This window comes from Carassius gibelio, chromosome A18 (genome assembly GCF_023724105.1).
Source record: "Carassius gibelio isolate Cgi1373 ecotype wild population from Czech Republic chromosome A18, carGib1.2-hapl.c, whole genome shotgun sequence".
In the NCBI taxonomy this organism is placed as follows: domain Eukaryota; kingdom Metazoa; phylum Chordata; class Actinopteri; order Cypriniformes; family Cyprinidae; genus Carassius; species Carassius gibelio.
The window spans coordinates 637,771-652,017 of NC_068388.1; the positions used below are offsets into that span (position 1 = coordinate 637,771).

At 44.8% G+C, this 14,247-nt stretch overlaps 1 protein-coding gene and 1 long non-coding RNA gene across 3 annotated transcripts; one reads left to right on the plus strand and one right to left on the minus strand.

The window, feature by feature from the left end:
* Window positions 1-6,878: 6,878 nt before the first annotated feature.
* LOC127933825 (fibronectin type III and SPRY domain-containing protein 2-like) lies at window positions 6,879-12,771 on the plus strand. Of its 2 annotated transcripts, XM_052530842.1 has the most exons (13): window positions 6,881-7,002; window positions 7,459-7,601; window positions 7,668-7,763; window positions 7,836-8,069; window positions 8,169-8,191; window positions 8,435-8,556; window positions 8,933-9,091; window positions 9,207-9,341; window positions 9,412-9,556; window positions 11,528-11,661; window positions 11,747-11,879; window positions 11,938-12,114; window positions 12,482-12,771. In XM_052530842.1, exons 2-13 carry the CDS (start codon window positions 7,467-7,469, stop codon window positions 12,729-12,731), a joined length of 1,743 nt encoding a protein of 580 aa, XP_052386802.1. In that variant the 5' UTR covers window positions 6,881-7,002; window positions 7,459-7,466; the 3' UTR covers window positions 12,732-12,771. The 2 variants fall into 2 exon arrangements, with proteins under 2 accessions (XP_052386801.1, XP_052386802.1); XM_052530841.1 differs by having other exon boundaries at window positions 6,879-7,002; window positions 7,459-7,763.
* Window positions 10,810-14,246, minus strand: LOC127933826 (uncharacterized). Its single transcript, XR_008147576.1, has 5 exons — window positions 14,142-14,246; window positions 14,006-14,055; window positions 13,686-13,765; window positions 12,434-13,012; window positions 10,810-12,310 (listed from the first exon to the last, which is right to left on the minus strand). It is a non-coding gene; the product is annotated as an uncharacterized LOC127933826 (long non-coding RNA).
* Window position 14,247: the final 1 nt, after the last annotated feature.

Consider the following 14,247-nt stretch of genomic DNA (forward strand, 5'->3'; position numbering starts at 1 on the left):
GGTTTTTTTCTCCATTCTGTCACCGATGGAGTTTCGGTTCCTTGCCGCTGTCGCCTCTGGCTTGCTTAGTTGGGGTCACTTCATCTACGGCGATATCATTGACTTGATTGCAAATAAATGCACAGACACTATTTAACTGAACAGAGATGACATAGCTGAATTCAGTGATGAACTGCCTTTAACTATCATTTTGCATTATTGAGACACTGTTTTCCAAATGAATGTTGTTCAGTGCTTTGACGCAATGTATTTTGTTTAAAGCACTATATAAATAAAGGTGATAGATTGATTGATTGACAGGGCAGAAGAAATAACGGGTACTTACGGTTATGGATAGAAATGTAGTGGAGTAAAGAGTACAATATTTGCCTCTCAAATGTAGTTGAGTAAAGTCATGAGTACTCCCCATTAATGATACTCGAGGAAAGTACAGATCCCTCAAAATTGTACTTAAGTACTGTACTCAAGTAAATGTACTCCGTTACTGTCCGGCTCTGTATATCATCTTAATATATTGCCATAGTTAAATTCCATAACATGCCAATTACATGTGATACCAATTTCACATGTTCGCACATACATGAGTTCTTGCAGAATTTTTTCCGTTAATTCTTAGTTTTTGCCTTGATAATAGAAAATATGAGCTAGGCATCATGTTTGACAGTCAAAAATGAGATATGAGCTACAAAATGACCAGATCCTGCCATTAGCTATATAGAAGACATATCTTGTATGTATAGGGCTTATATGTGGATATGAAGCAATACAGGAGACCTATATTTCCTGTATATGCACATATATGCACCTCAATTTTGCCTATATGTGGCATATATACGCATATATGCAGCATATATATTATCATATATGTGCATATATGCAGCATATATGTGCATACACTGCATATAGGTTTCATATATGCGCATATATCCACATATAGGTTCTTTCCATGTGGGGTCAATCTCATATCAGACAAAGAATATGAAACTCTCAGACAGAAGCCAAAAATAAACAGTCCAGATAAAAGTCACAGGTTATACAGGAGAAGAGGTGCCAGTGAAAGGCAGCTGCAAAGCAAGCGTCCTGGACAAAGGGAAGCACCACAGAATACAGACGCTGGTTGTAAACAAAGACATGCAGCCAATTTTAGGCTTAAAAACGTGTGCGATTGGACTTAAGGCAGGCGTACACGGTGCGAATTCAGATGGTCGTAAGATCGTATGTCCACACACACGTCACGAGTGAGTTTAGCAGAAAATCGTACAGATGAGGTGATATAGCTACGACATGATTTTAGGACCTGCCAATATCCGAAGCAATCGCACGAAGTTGATAGGAGCATTAGACTTGAAGCTGCACAGAAAGATCACTGTATGAAATTAACGTAATGCGAGAGTGATAAGAGAGCACACGGATCCAATGCATTCGAATCACTCTCACGGTAATTTTACGTCATACAGTGATCATTCTGTGCAGCTGTTTCAAGTCAAACGCACCTAATATAACTGCTCTCCTTCTCTCATACCTGCATATAAAATATTGATACGAGCCGTGACTGTTTTCATTGGTGATCTTCTTTAGACTTTTCCACACTGATGCGGAGTCGTTGGAAGTGAACTGAGTCCTTATTTTTTCAGAATAATTCCTCTTTGCCACTTTGATCTCCTTTTCCAACAGGCTAAATTCACATTGGTAAAGGAGATCAAAGTGGCAAAGAGGAATTATTCTGAAAAAATAAGGACTCAGTTCACTTCCAACGACTCCGCATCAGTGTGGAAAAGTCTAAAGAAGATCACCAATTACAAGACACCACCCCCCAGCACCGTGGAGAATCAACGACGATCTGAACGAGTTTTACTGCAGGTTTGAAAGAAGAACACCCATCACCTGCCCTGAACGCCTCCCCACACAACCGTTCACACCATTCACACCTCCTGCATCCCCCCTCTCCCCCACACCTACAATTCAGATCAGCGAGGATGCGGTGCGCCAGGTCTTCCGGAAGCAGAAAAGGAAAAAAGCACCAGGCCCAGATTGTGTTACACAGCCTGTCTGAAATCCTGTGCTGACCAGCTGGCCCCCATCTTCACACAGATCTTCAACAGATCGCTGGAGCTGTGCGAAGTCCCTTCATGCCTCAAATGCTCCACCATCATCCCCATCCCTAAGAAACCCAAAATTACAGGACTAAATGACTACAGGCCTGTGGCTCTAACGTCTGTAGTCATGAAGTCATTTGAGAAACTGGTGCTGGCCCACCTGAAGGACATCACTGGACCCTTGCTGGATCCTCTGCAGGACCCCTCTGTCAAGCTCCTGAAGTTTGCAGACGACACCACACTCATCGGCCTCATTCAGGACGGTGACGAGTCTGCTTACAGACAGGAGGTAAAAGAGCTGGCTGTCTGGTGCAGTCTCAACAACCTGGAGCTTAACACCCTCAAAACAGTGGAGATGATCGTGGACTTCAGGAGAAACCCCCCTGCTCACCCCCCATTCACCATCATGAACAGCACTGTGACTGCAGTGGAGTCATTCAGGTTCCTGGGCACCACCATCTCTCAGGACCTGAAGTGGGACATTCACATTGACTCCATTGTGAAAAAGGCCCAGCAGAGGTTGTACTTCCTTCTCCAGCTGAGGAAGTTTAACCTGCCACAGGAGCTGCTGAAACAGTTCTACTCCACCATCATTGAATCCATCCTCTGCACTTCAGTAACTGTCTGGTTCAGCTCAGCTTCTAAATCTGACCTCAGAAGACTACAGAGGGTAGTCCGGACTGCTGAGAGAATCATTGGTTCAACCCTCCCTTCTATTCAAGAACTGTACTTATCCAGAGTGAGAAAAAGGTCTGTCAAAATCACTCTGGACCCCTCACATCCAGCACACTCCCTCTCTGAACTGTTGCCATCTGGTCGACGCTACAGAGCACTGAGCACTAGAACGACCAGACACAGGACCAGTTTCTTCCCTCAGGCAATCCATCTTATGAACAGCTGATAATAACTGTGAACACACTACACTTTATATTTATATACACACACACTTATTTATCTAACACACATACTTAGTATACACTTAAATTTTGCACATAATTTACATGTACATACATAACTGCATTTTGTAATATACCTGCCTACAATTGTCATTTGTATATTGTCATTCACTGTCTACATATTTGTATTTTTTATTCTTTTATTATGTGTGTTATGCTCTGTCGCTGTCATTCTGTTGTACTGCGGAGCTTCTGTCACGAAAACAAATTCCTCGTATGTGTAAACATACCTGGCAATAAAGCTCATTCTGATTCTGATTCTGATTCTTATGTACAGGTTCTTTTTCAGCAACAGGAAACCGAGACCCTAGTGTGTGTGTGTGTGTGTGTGTGTGTGTGTGTGTGTGTGTGTGTGTGTGTGTGTGTGTGTGTGTGTGTTCTTGTATATGGTTTATAGGGACACAAATATCTATAATGACATGGGTATTACAATGTAGACATTTTTTATGAGGACACTTCCTGCACCCTCTTAAACCAAATAACTCATAAAATAGTAAACGGTGTTTAACTGAAATTTTAAACATGCATTTTTCCGTGATGGATAGAGGTAGTGTATGGGGATAGAATGTACAGTTTTACAGTATAGAAAACCGTTACGCCTATGGAGAGTCCCCGTAAACTACATATATGTGTGTGTGTGTGTGTGTGTGTGTGTGTGTGTGTGTGTGTGTGTGTGTGCGTGTGTGAGAGAGAGAGAGAGAGAGAGGGAGAGGGAGACAATTAAAAAGCATGGTACACGCTGCTAGAAACATCAGAGTTCAGCGAGTTTATCCTCCTGGTCAATAGTCTACATTCGCCGTGGCGCTGCTGTCTTCATCTTTCTTCTTCTGTGGTTTTCCTAGTTCTTGACTGGTCAACTTCAGATAGATCAACAAATCGGCTCGTTAAACTGCACAAATGTCACAAATTCAAACCGATAGCTCACAAACTTTTTAGACATGTTTAAAAATGATCAGGAGGTCGGGAAGTGCTCGTAAGGCACTCTGCTCCGCTCGCATGCGAACTCGTACAACAGCAATAACTGCACAGTGTACGCCCGCCTTTAGCCACAAAGACTTTCTTTAATGTGCATAAGGACACAGGCAACGAGACACTCCTCAATTAATTTAGAGACAGTTTTGAGGGGCTGGGATGCCTCCCAGGGGAACATAAGATTCACATTGACCACCAAGTGGCACCAGTCATTCATTCATGTCGAAAGGTTCCCTTTGTTTTAAGAGGAAAGCTTAAAAGAAGAACTACTTTGCATGGAGAAACTGACTCTCAAAAAAAAACTGTCATCAAGACTCTGCACCTTCAAGGACACTGAGGACACATACAGGTTTCTGAGGATAACATGTGGCATACTCTCAGCTCCAAAGGTATATCACAAAACCATCAGAATGATCTAAGAACTCATACAAGGCATGGAAACAATCATAGTCTATGGTGCAACCAAAGAGGAGCACGACGCCAGACTCCGAGAGGTAGTTAAAATTACTCGTAAAGTCAGTCTGAAGCTCAACAAAGAGAAATGTGAATTTGGAAAGAAATCACTAACCTTTCTAGGAGATGTCATCTTGGAGGAGGTCATGAACGTTCACCCTAAGAAAGCAACCGCAATTGAAAACATGGAGAGAACAGAACAAAGATGATGTGAGACGCTTTCTCATACCTGCCAAAAATCCATACCACAGCTTTCTGCACCCTCTGCCCCACTCCGTAGTCTAAAAACAAATGGATGTAGTCACATGAACAAGAAACCTGCTGCAGAACCAGTGCTAAAGTTCTACGATCCAGAAAGATGCATTGGGAGCTGTGTTACTCCAGCAGTATGATGATGTTTGGCAGCCAGAGCGCTATCTGCTACAGAAACAAGACAGAATTGCTAGCCATTACATATGCATCCATCTATTTGTATATGTACAATCCTTCACTGTAGAGACTGATTATAAACCACTGGTTCCCATCATGGCCCAGTCGCTGAATGATTGTCCCCTAATAATACAGAGAATGCTCATCAGGCTACAAAAATATGATGCACATTGAATCTGCACACCAGGCAAGTACATGCTCACAGCAGACACACTGTCTTGTGCTGAAGATAGACAAGAAGAAAGAGAAACCTGAGCTACAGAAATCAACACTTACATGGAGATGGTTGTAGACTCGCTCCCAGAGCAAACAGGAGACGGACGGATGAAACGATGAAAGAACTGAAGAATTAGGTCCTGTTAGAATTAGGGATTTCTGGGCTTGCAGATCAGAGTCTACGGTTGTAGATGGCATAATCTTCAAAGGCAGTAAATTTGTCATCCCAGTGAGCCTAAGGAAAGAAATGCTAAAAAAAAAAAAAAAACATTCTATGAGGGGCCCCTTGGAAAAGAAAAGTGCAAAAGGAGAGCGAGGGAAGTGATGTTATTGACATTTCACAGGTGACCGCTACATGCAAGCTTTGTTTGACCTTCAGGCCCAGACCTCTTCTTCCGCATCCTGTAACAAGAAGTTTACTACAAGGTTGGAGCAGATTTATTTGACTGTGATGGGAAGAGTCAGATTGTGGTAACTAACTTCTAGCAAAGCAGTCATTTCCTTCATGAAGTCCACGTTCGCTCGCCATGGTGTCCCCTGTGTAGTGTTTAGACAATGGACCTCAGTTTTCTAGTAGTGAATTCAAGAGGTTTTCAGAGGAATGGGGTTCGCCATGATACATCCAGCACAATTTACCCCAGATCAAATGGACTGGCAGAAAATGCTTTGAAAATAGTGACAGGACTCATGCGAAATGCTGGTAATCTTTAATCTTTGACAGAAGTCTCATGATCTACAGAAGTGCACCACTGGAGAATGGGTTGTCCCCGGCTCAGATGCTCATGGGTAGAAGAATTCGAACAAATTTGCCCATTAGAGAGGATCTTCTGGACACTGAAAAGCTTTAAAGGAAAGAAAAATCAAACAAAAGAGACTGTGTGACAAAAAAACAAAACCACTGACCATCAGTCACCATTAAACTGGGGAACCAAAATACAGGTATGTGGTCTCAGCAGAACAAGGTGGAAAAACAAGTGTCTCAAAGATCTTATGAGGTTTTGACGGATGACAGATCAACACTGTAACGGAACAGAACTGATTTATGTCCTGAGCAAAGCTCTGAGACCAAGATACAGGATCCAACATCAATGACATCAGCGACTTCTGAGTAGAGACAGCACCAGAGACAGCGAACGAACAAGAACCAAAAGAAACGTTAACCCTCCAGAAAGACTGATTGAAGTTGTGTGAAATGTTGAGTTGGGTTACAAGGGACTGTTTAGTATATTTGGTAAAAAGAGAAAAGTTAGTAAAATCAGTTAATGGATATTCAAACTTATATTGCCTTTTAATATTGTTGTTGCTGTCGAGGAGACTTACAATACTAAATCAAAGAATAAGTGTTATTTCATGTCTTATATATAAAGTTTCTTCTGTCTGTAGAGGAGAGATGTGTTGTTCTGCATGGGTGTTTTACAGCAGTGTGTCCAGGGGCAGGGGTCAAAAGGGAGAAATTAAGATGTGGACAGGGCTAAAGGATGACTGTCTGGAAGCATAAGAAAAGCAGATGTGTCAAAACCAATTACAATTTTAGAGAATCAATTTGAAGAATATTATTGAAGCTGGTGTGGGTTTATATGATTTAGATGAAAAATTAACCGGAAATGTGTCTAAATTAAAGTGTAAATATAAACAATATATTTAAATGAAACTTTCCATCTGAGTTTATATTTAGATCGTGGCACCGACGGAAGAACCGAGTCCGTTATACTGTAAAATGAAGCGCTACGGTGAGTGTGTTTACAGTAAAGCAGTGCTGTTGGTGTCGTGAGGGGCTTCGAGCTGATATTCGATCCGTCGAGCTATATTTATCTGCTCGGAGCTCGATGCGCATGCGCAGAAACACACTCACCGACACCGAGCACACCGACAACCAGCAGGTATTTCACTGCTTTTACTGCTCCGATGACTTTAGTTTGGAACAAAATGCAAGAAAACAAGTCTGCTTAGGTGATTTTATGACTGTGATGTCATGGTTAGTGTGTGTGTGCATGAGTGTGAGAGTGTATGAGAGTACGTGTGTGTGTGTGTGTGTGTGTGTGTGTGTGTGAGAGAGAGAGACTTGAGTGTTTGTGACCTGTGGGCAAACTTTCTATTTTTACTATATTCTCGTAGAAAACCTCATCTTACTTTTTCGAAGTTTATATCACGGTTAGTTGTGTCCAAAGTCATTAAAAACTTTTGTTTGTTTCTTCAAATGAACTTTCCAAGCCAGATCTTGTTCTACATACAGCACCAATACAATAATACCACAACATAATAAACAAGACGTAAATAGACATTATGAGTGTACAGACAGTGAACTAGTGAACATGAATGATGTGTTTCTGTGGGAGGCGTCAGTATGGACGTGTTTGAGGTCAGAGGTCGCCTGGACGTGATCGCGGAGGAGCTGGCGAGTGAGGAGGAGGAGGCCACTGATGAAGATGTGTTTGAGCAGGGCTCCTCTGATGTGTCCACACACACGCAGCAGATGAAGGTGAGCACAGATTCACTAACACCTGACCGAGCGTCTGCGGTGTGTGACGCAGCACTGTGCTTCCAGGAGCAGCTGAACAAGCGCAGGAGCAAACTGAGCCAGAAGATCGTGGAGATGGAGAACTTCGCCAGTAACCTGGAGGAGATCTTCATCACTGTGGAGGTTTGGACTCCTGCTTGGTCTCCGCTGGGGATGTCTTTCAGCTGATGATTCACGCCACACGTGTGTCTGCAGGAGAACTTCGGCCGGCAGGAGCAGAATCTGGAGCAGCACTATAATGAAGTTCTGCAGACGCTGTCGCAGAGGAACGAGGCACGAGCAGCCGCTCTGGACGAGCAGAAGAACAGCAAGCTGGAGTGTTTGTACGGTCAGCTGCTGCGGTGCGGCCAAACCCTGGACGCCTCCAAAGAGCTGATCGAGAGCGCACAGGAGCTCCACCGCAGACCAGACAAACACGGCTTCCTGCAGGTCAGAGATACGCTTTCAGTCTCATTACAGCTTGGTGAACTCTAACACTGTTCGATCTGACTGAGGAGTGTTTGACCCGCCTCCCTCTCTGATTGACAGGCTGTCATGCCAGTGATGAAGAGGTGAGTAGATGTGTGCTCATCCTCCGTTTGGATGTACAGTGGATGAGCTATAGTCCCCGTACACAGTAAATCAGTGATATAATAACTCATTATACTTCCATTCTGTTATTTAATGGGACACTTTGTCCATCAGTCCTGAGCACTAACCCTAACCCTAGAAGACACGAGGGACAGATGTTAGCGCTCGTACTGATGTGAGGTCCGAGGGAATCTGGGATGTTCTCTAATGTTGTGTCCAATCAGAGTGGAGCAGTTCGCCGGAGAGGAAGTGGATCTGAAGCTGGGAGTGTCTCTGGACTTCCAGGTGCTGACCCCAGATCTGTCCGAGGTCAGACAGATGATGGAGTCCATTAATGTGCTTCCAGGTCAGACTCCTAGTCACAATAAGAAAAATGATGTGACTGCCTCGAGTCATGTGAATTATTATTGAATAAGGGAGGAACTTTATTTTTGCAGTTTTCAGATTTTGGGAATGTAGAGTGTAAATGATGCTCTTGACAGTGTTTAACACTAACTCACATGAAAAGGCTCGTAGTTGTCTGATTATTGAAGCGGAAACACTCTTATGTCTTAATTAATTCAGCTGTTGTTTAATGATTGTGATTCCTGGCCTGCAGCAGAACCAGTGCTAGATTTATAACGCATTACAACACGTCAATCCACATGCAATACACTTTAACCCTTTCAGTCAGCAGGTAGTACAGGTGTATTTGACTCGTGTGTGTGTGTGTGTGTGTGTAGCTCCGTCGGCTCCGGTCATGAATCCTCAGATCGCTAACTCTGCCACAGACACGTCGCTGCACGTGTGCTGGAGTCTGTTCTCGGACGACACCGTGGAGTTTTACGAGCTTTACTGGCGTCTGATCTCTGATGACTGCACCATGGAGACGCCGCAGGAGGGTAAACCATTCACCGCCCAAACCAGTTACACACGAACCGTACTGGTCAGCGCATGTGAAGCAGCTCTGTGCTGAGGTTAGGTCTGAGGTCAGTGTGTGTGTGTGTGTGTGTGCAGTGTCTCAGCTGAAGGTGAAGGAGACACACTGCACCGTGTCCAGTCTGCGTCCGAACGCTCAGTACGAGCTCTGGGTCACAGCCACCAACACCACGGGTATCAGTCCGGCCAGCGAGAGAGCCGTCTACATGACAGGTGTGTGCCGCTCGCTGCAGGACTGCTGTGGTCCACGAGTGTGTAACGCTGTGTGTGTGTGTGTGTGTAGTTCCATCTCCTCCGGTTCTCAAGCCTCGGCAGTGTGTGAGCAGCCTGAACGCGGCGCTGATCCGCTGGGACTCCGGGAACACCGACCCGGTGGAGTCTTACACGCTGGAGTTCGGAGAGACCGGCACAGACGGCTCCGGGACCGAGTCAGTGAGCTACACACACATTACACACACATCAGAACGAGTGGATCTGTCATCACACACTAACCTCACATCACCCTGACCTTCTGCTCACACAGGACACACTTCCACTGACCACATCACAAACCTTCAAACCCTCACAAGAACAGAAATAGTGTGAAATGAAGAAATATTCCAAGTCTCCTGCATCCACAGTTTATATGATGATAATTTATGCATTGACAGTAATATCAAATCAAAACCCTGATCAGCGCACAAGTATCCAGACATCTAATATGAAGAACCCAAGAAGATACGAGAAACACTGTAGATAGGACAGTGACACTGATTTGATCTTCTGCACGAGACGTGATGCATGAAGAAGCGTCCGTCACTGTTTTCATCGTATCGCGTCTCTCATCTCGTAGTTTTCATGTTACATGACTGGGCTCTGTCTGGAAACACTCGTACACACAGACCACAGACAGACAGCACTAACATCCTGGTGTCGTTCCCGCTGAATGACATCATCATTAATAAAAACTTAAGCGTACTCTTGTAATAAAGTAGCAGTGACTGGGATACATTTTAAATATCAATTCCATTTTTAAAAATCTAATCATGTTTACAGAAAGAAGCCGCTCCAAGCAGATTTAAGATTCGAAGTCCAGGGGCCTGTACCATGAAGCTGGATTAGGTGGATAGCCAGCTATGTTTCAGCTTAGTTTCCGCCAACCCTGGGTTTTAGGTGCTATGAAAGTAGCTCGGCTTTAATCGGTGTTCGTTGCTCCGGGGCAGGTTATGTTCTGGGTTAGAGATCTCAGACTGAAGCTGGACCAATCAGATGTGAGAGAAGTGACACACGTCTGACACAGTCACTCCAGTTTATCTTGCTCCAAATTAAAGGTCACTAATGCAAAAAAATTAAAATAAAATAGAAGTCTGGCTTTAATGATAATTACTCATTTTATGATTTATAGAATTATTGTGATTCATATTATCATTATTATTATTTAGCTTTTACACACAAGCAATTTTAGTTTAACAGTTATTTTAAATCATTTATTTTAATAAATATTAATGTATACAGATCATATAATATGAAAAAGCTGTAGTATCAAAAGATTGCACTATTTAAAAAATACAAAATCTGACCTTACATGTTCGAGTCTCTATATATTTTTAAATGTATAAACTAATTTAACAAGTTTTACTTGTCACTGCACTGAAAGAGCAAGATTATTTATTTTATTAGTCCTCCTTCATTTTTCATATGACATTTAAATTTGTCATATTCTTCAATCTCTTAACCTTTAGCAAAACCTTTAACCTTTAGTTTGAATCTCGCTGGGTCTCTCGCGAGAAGTAAATCAAACTTGCTTTGTGTTGCAAGGCTCGTGATTGGCTGTTCGCCAGTGATGTCACACATTCATGTGCACACGCTCCACAAACTCGGGATCAAAGCCTGAATTGACAAAGAAAGTTGATGAACAGCATCATGGTACCAACAGAGCCGGATTGGAGAGGTTTGGTTTTGTCAACTCAAAACTAATCCTGTAACTCTGAATTGGTTCAGCTACCATCATGGTACAGGCCCCAGGATGAGCTTCGAAGAACCAAACAATCCAAGATCATCCCAAATCATCAACAATCAAATCCATCTGACAGAGTTAGAGACACAGGAGAAGAACGGGTCCCCGGATCTTTGATTAAACCCTGGTTCACACTGAAGTTTATCACCCTAAAGTTACCCACTTAGATATGAACCAACCACAGTTTATCAGAAATAGTTCGTAGCACAATAACAGTGTAAGAAAAAATAATTTAAATAATAGTACAAACATCAGAGAGACGTGGTCAGGAAGTCTGTCCTGATTCCTTCACTAACCCTAAAGCAGAATAACAGCGAACACAACTAAACTCCTAAACCTGTATTTATGAGCTGGTTTCGGGCACCCCTCGGTCAGTGAGAATGATCGTTCCCATCTGGCTCAGGTCCATCGTGGCGATCCCGTCCTGCGAGTGTTTGCTGCAGCTGCAGCCGCAGAAGATCTACATCCTCCACGTCAGAGCCGTGAACATCGGCGGCCCGAGCGACCGGAGCGAGCCCGTCCACATCTCCACCACAGGTCCTGACCCTCCTGACCGTCAGGGTGTGTGTGTGTGTGTGTGTGTGTGTGTGTGTGTGTGTGTGACGTCTGTGTTTGTTTACAGGTACGTTCTTCCACCTGCTGGAAGACACGGCGCACCCGAGTCTGTCTCTGTCAGCCGACGGCCTCACCATGTTCTACCTGGATGAAGATCTTCCCATCAGTCACATGACCTTCAGTGACAACACCTTCAACAGGTGAGCAGCAGCGTGCGCTCCAGTCCTGTGACAGGTGTGTGACGCGTCTCTCTCGCAGGTGTGTGGCGGTTCTGGGCGACCTGGTGCCCGTCCGAGGACAGTATTACTGGGAGGTCGAGGTGGACGAGGACGCAGAGTTTCGTGTGGGCGTGGCGTATGAGGACACACAGCGTAACTCACACCTGGGCGGGAACAACACGTCCTGGTGCATGAGACACATCCTCACACCGTCCAGGTGCGAGACGCAGAAACACAGCTAACCGCTAAAGCACTGAAACTGTATCTCTCTTCAAACGTTTAAATATTTGTGGTGTGCAATGCAGTCGCTCTTCCAGAAACACAACAAGGTAAAGTCTGTGATTGGCTCATGATCTGCCTGAACCAGAATCAAGCTCCGATGTTTGCTCGTATCGATGTGACCATCATGACATCTAGTGTTTAGAGGAGTAGAATAACCAACTGTGATAAACATCAAGCTGAATATTGTACATTAGATGTCAATATGAAAACTAATGTTAATATAAATCACAGCATCAGACGCCTGTGGATCTCACGGTGTAAGAGGAGACGTGTCCAGCTGAACCTGCTCCTCTCTTCCTCAGGCACAAGTACGAGTTCCTGCACAGCGGCTGGACGCCGGACATACGCATCACGGTGCAGCCGCTGCGGATCGGTGTGTTCCTGGATTATTCCCGTGGGATCCTGTCCTTCTACAACGCAGCGCTGCGGCAGCATCTCTACACCTTCAGCTGTCACTTCCTGCACTACGTTCAGCCGTGTTTCGCTCTGGATAACCCCGGAGCGCTGACGCTCCGCACCGGAATGACTGCTCCAGCTTACATCACACCGTGACACACGAGCAGATCTAGAGCTGAATAAACCAGACGCAGCAGCGGTGTGTGTTTATCTCTTTATTCCATAGGAACAGTTCACATCAGTCCTGTGTAAAATAAAACTTGATCAAATAAAAGTGTGTGATGCTGCAGTCCTGCGCTCAGACGCTTAGCTCTTATTCCCGCTGCGCATGCGCTCCTCCTCCTCGTCTGAGGAGTCTCCTCCGTAAGGAACCAGTCCTGAGGAGATGCTGGGATCTTCTGCAGTCTTCCTCTTCTTCATCATCAGCTGCTCTTCATCTGCAGAGATCACACACTTCATCAGCTCCTAACCTCCAGAGTCAGCAAAACAATCATTAGTGTGTGTGTGTGTGTGAGAGACTGAGTGAGAGTGTGTGTGTGGACACCTGTGTGTGTGTGTGTGTGTGTGAGAGACTGAGTGAGAGTGTGTGTGTGTAGACACCTGTGTGTGTGTGTGTGTGTGTATGTGTGTGTCGGAGTGTGTGAGAGAGACTGAGGGAGTGTGTGTGTGTGTGTGTGTGTGAGTGTGTGTGTGTGTGTGTGTGTGCGTGTGTGTGTGTGTGTGTGTGTGTGGACACCTGTGTGTGTGAGTGTGTGTGTAGACACCTGTGTGTGTGTGTATGTGTGTGTCGGAGTGTGTGAGAGAGACTGAGGGAGTGTGTGTGTGTGTGTGTGTACACCTGTGTGTGTGTAGACACCTGTGTGTGTGTGTGTGTGTGTGTGTGTACACCTGTGTGTGTGTGTGTGTGTGTGTGTAGACACCTGTGTGTGTGTGTGTGTGTGTGTAGACACCTGTGTGTGTGTGTGTGTGTGTGTGTACACCTGTGTGTGTGTGTGTGTGTGTAGACACCTGTGTGTGTGTGTGTGTGTGTGTGTGTGTGTGTGTGTGTGTGTAGACACCTGTGTGTGTGTGTGTGTGTGTAGACACCTGTGTGTGAGTGTGTGTGGACACCTGTGTGTGTGAGTGTTGTGCTGCAGGTCTCTTCTCTCGGTCTCTTCCTCACTGGAGCTGCTGGGGGTGGCATCAATGTCCTGAACACAAGAACATCACGTCACTCACGAGTCTCTAACTAACCAGAACTAACCCATCCTCAACCTTAAACCCAGAGGACTTCACAACACACACGTTAAACCAAAACCCTGCAACATTAGAACACATTCAGATTCTAATACAGCAGAGAATCCATGTTTGATCGTGTGTCAGAGCGAAACACTAACAGGAAATATTAGAGAAATAGAGAGCACATAACTGAACACAGACACAGGACAGACCTGCTGTCATCTGCTGCACTGACATCCTTCTCCAAAACATCTGTGGAGATCTGAGGACACACACACACACACACACACGTGTCAGGTGAGTCTCATAATGACAGTCCTACAGTCACTCAAACACACACACACACACCTGTGCTTTCTGTTCCTCTTCTGCATTGTGTTGCTTTGGACTGGAGCCGGCGTCTGCTCCGTCTGACGCTGCATCCTCCCCCTGACACACACACACACACACACAC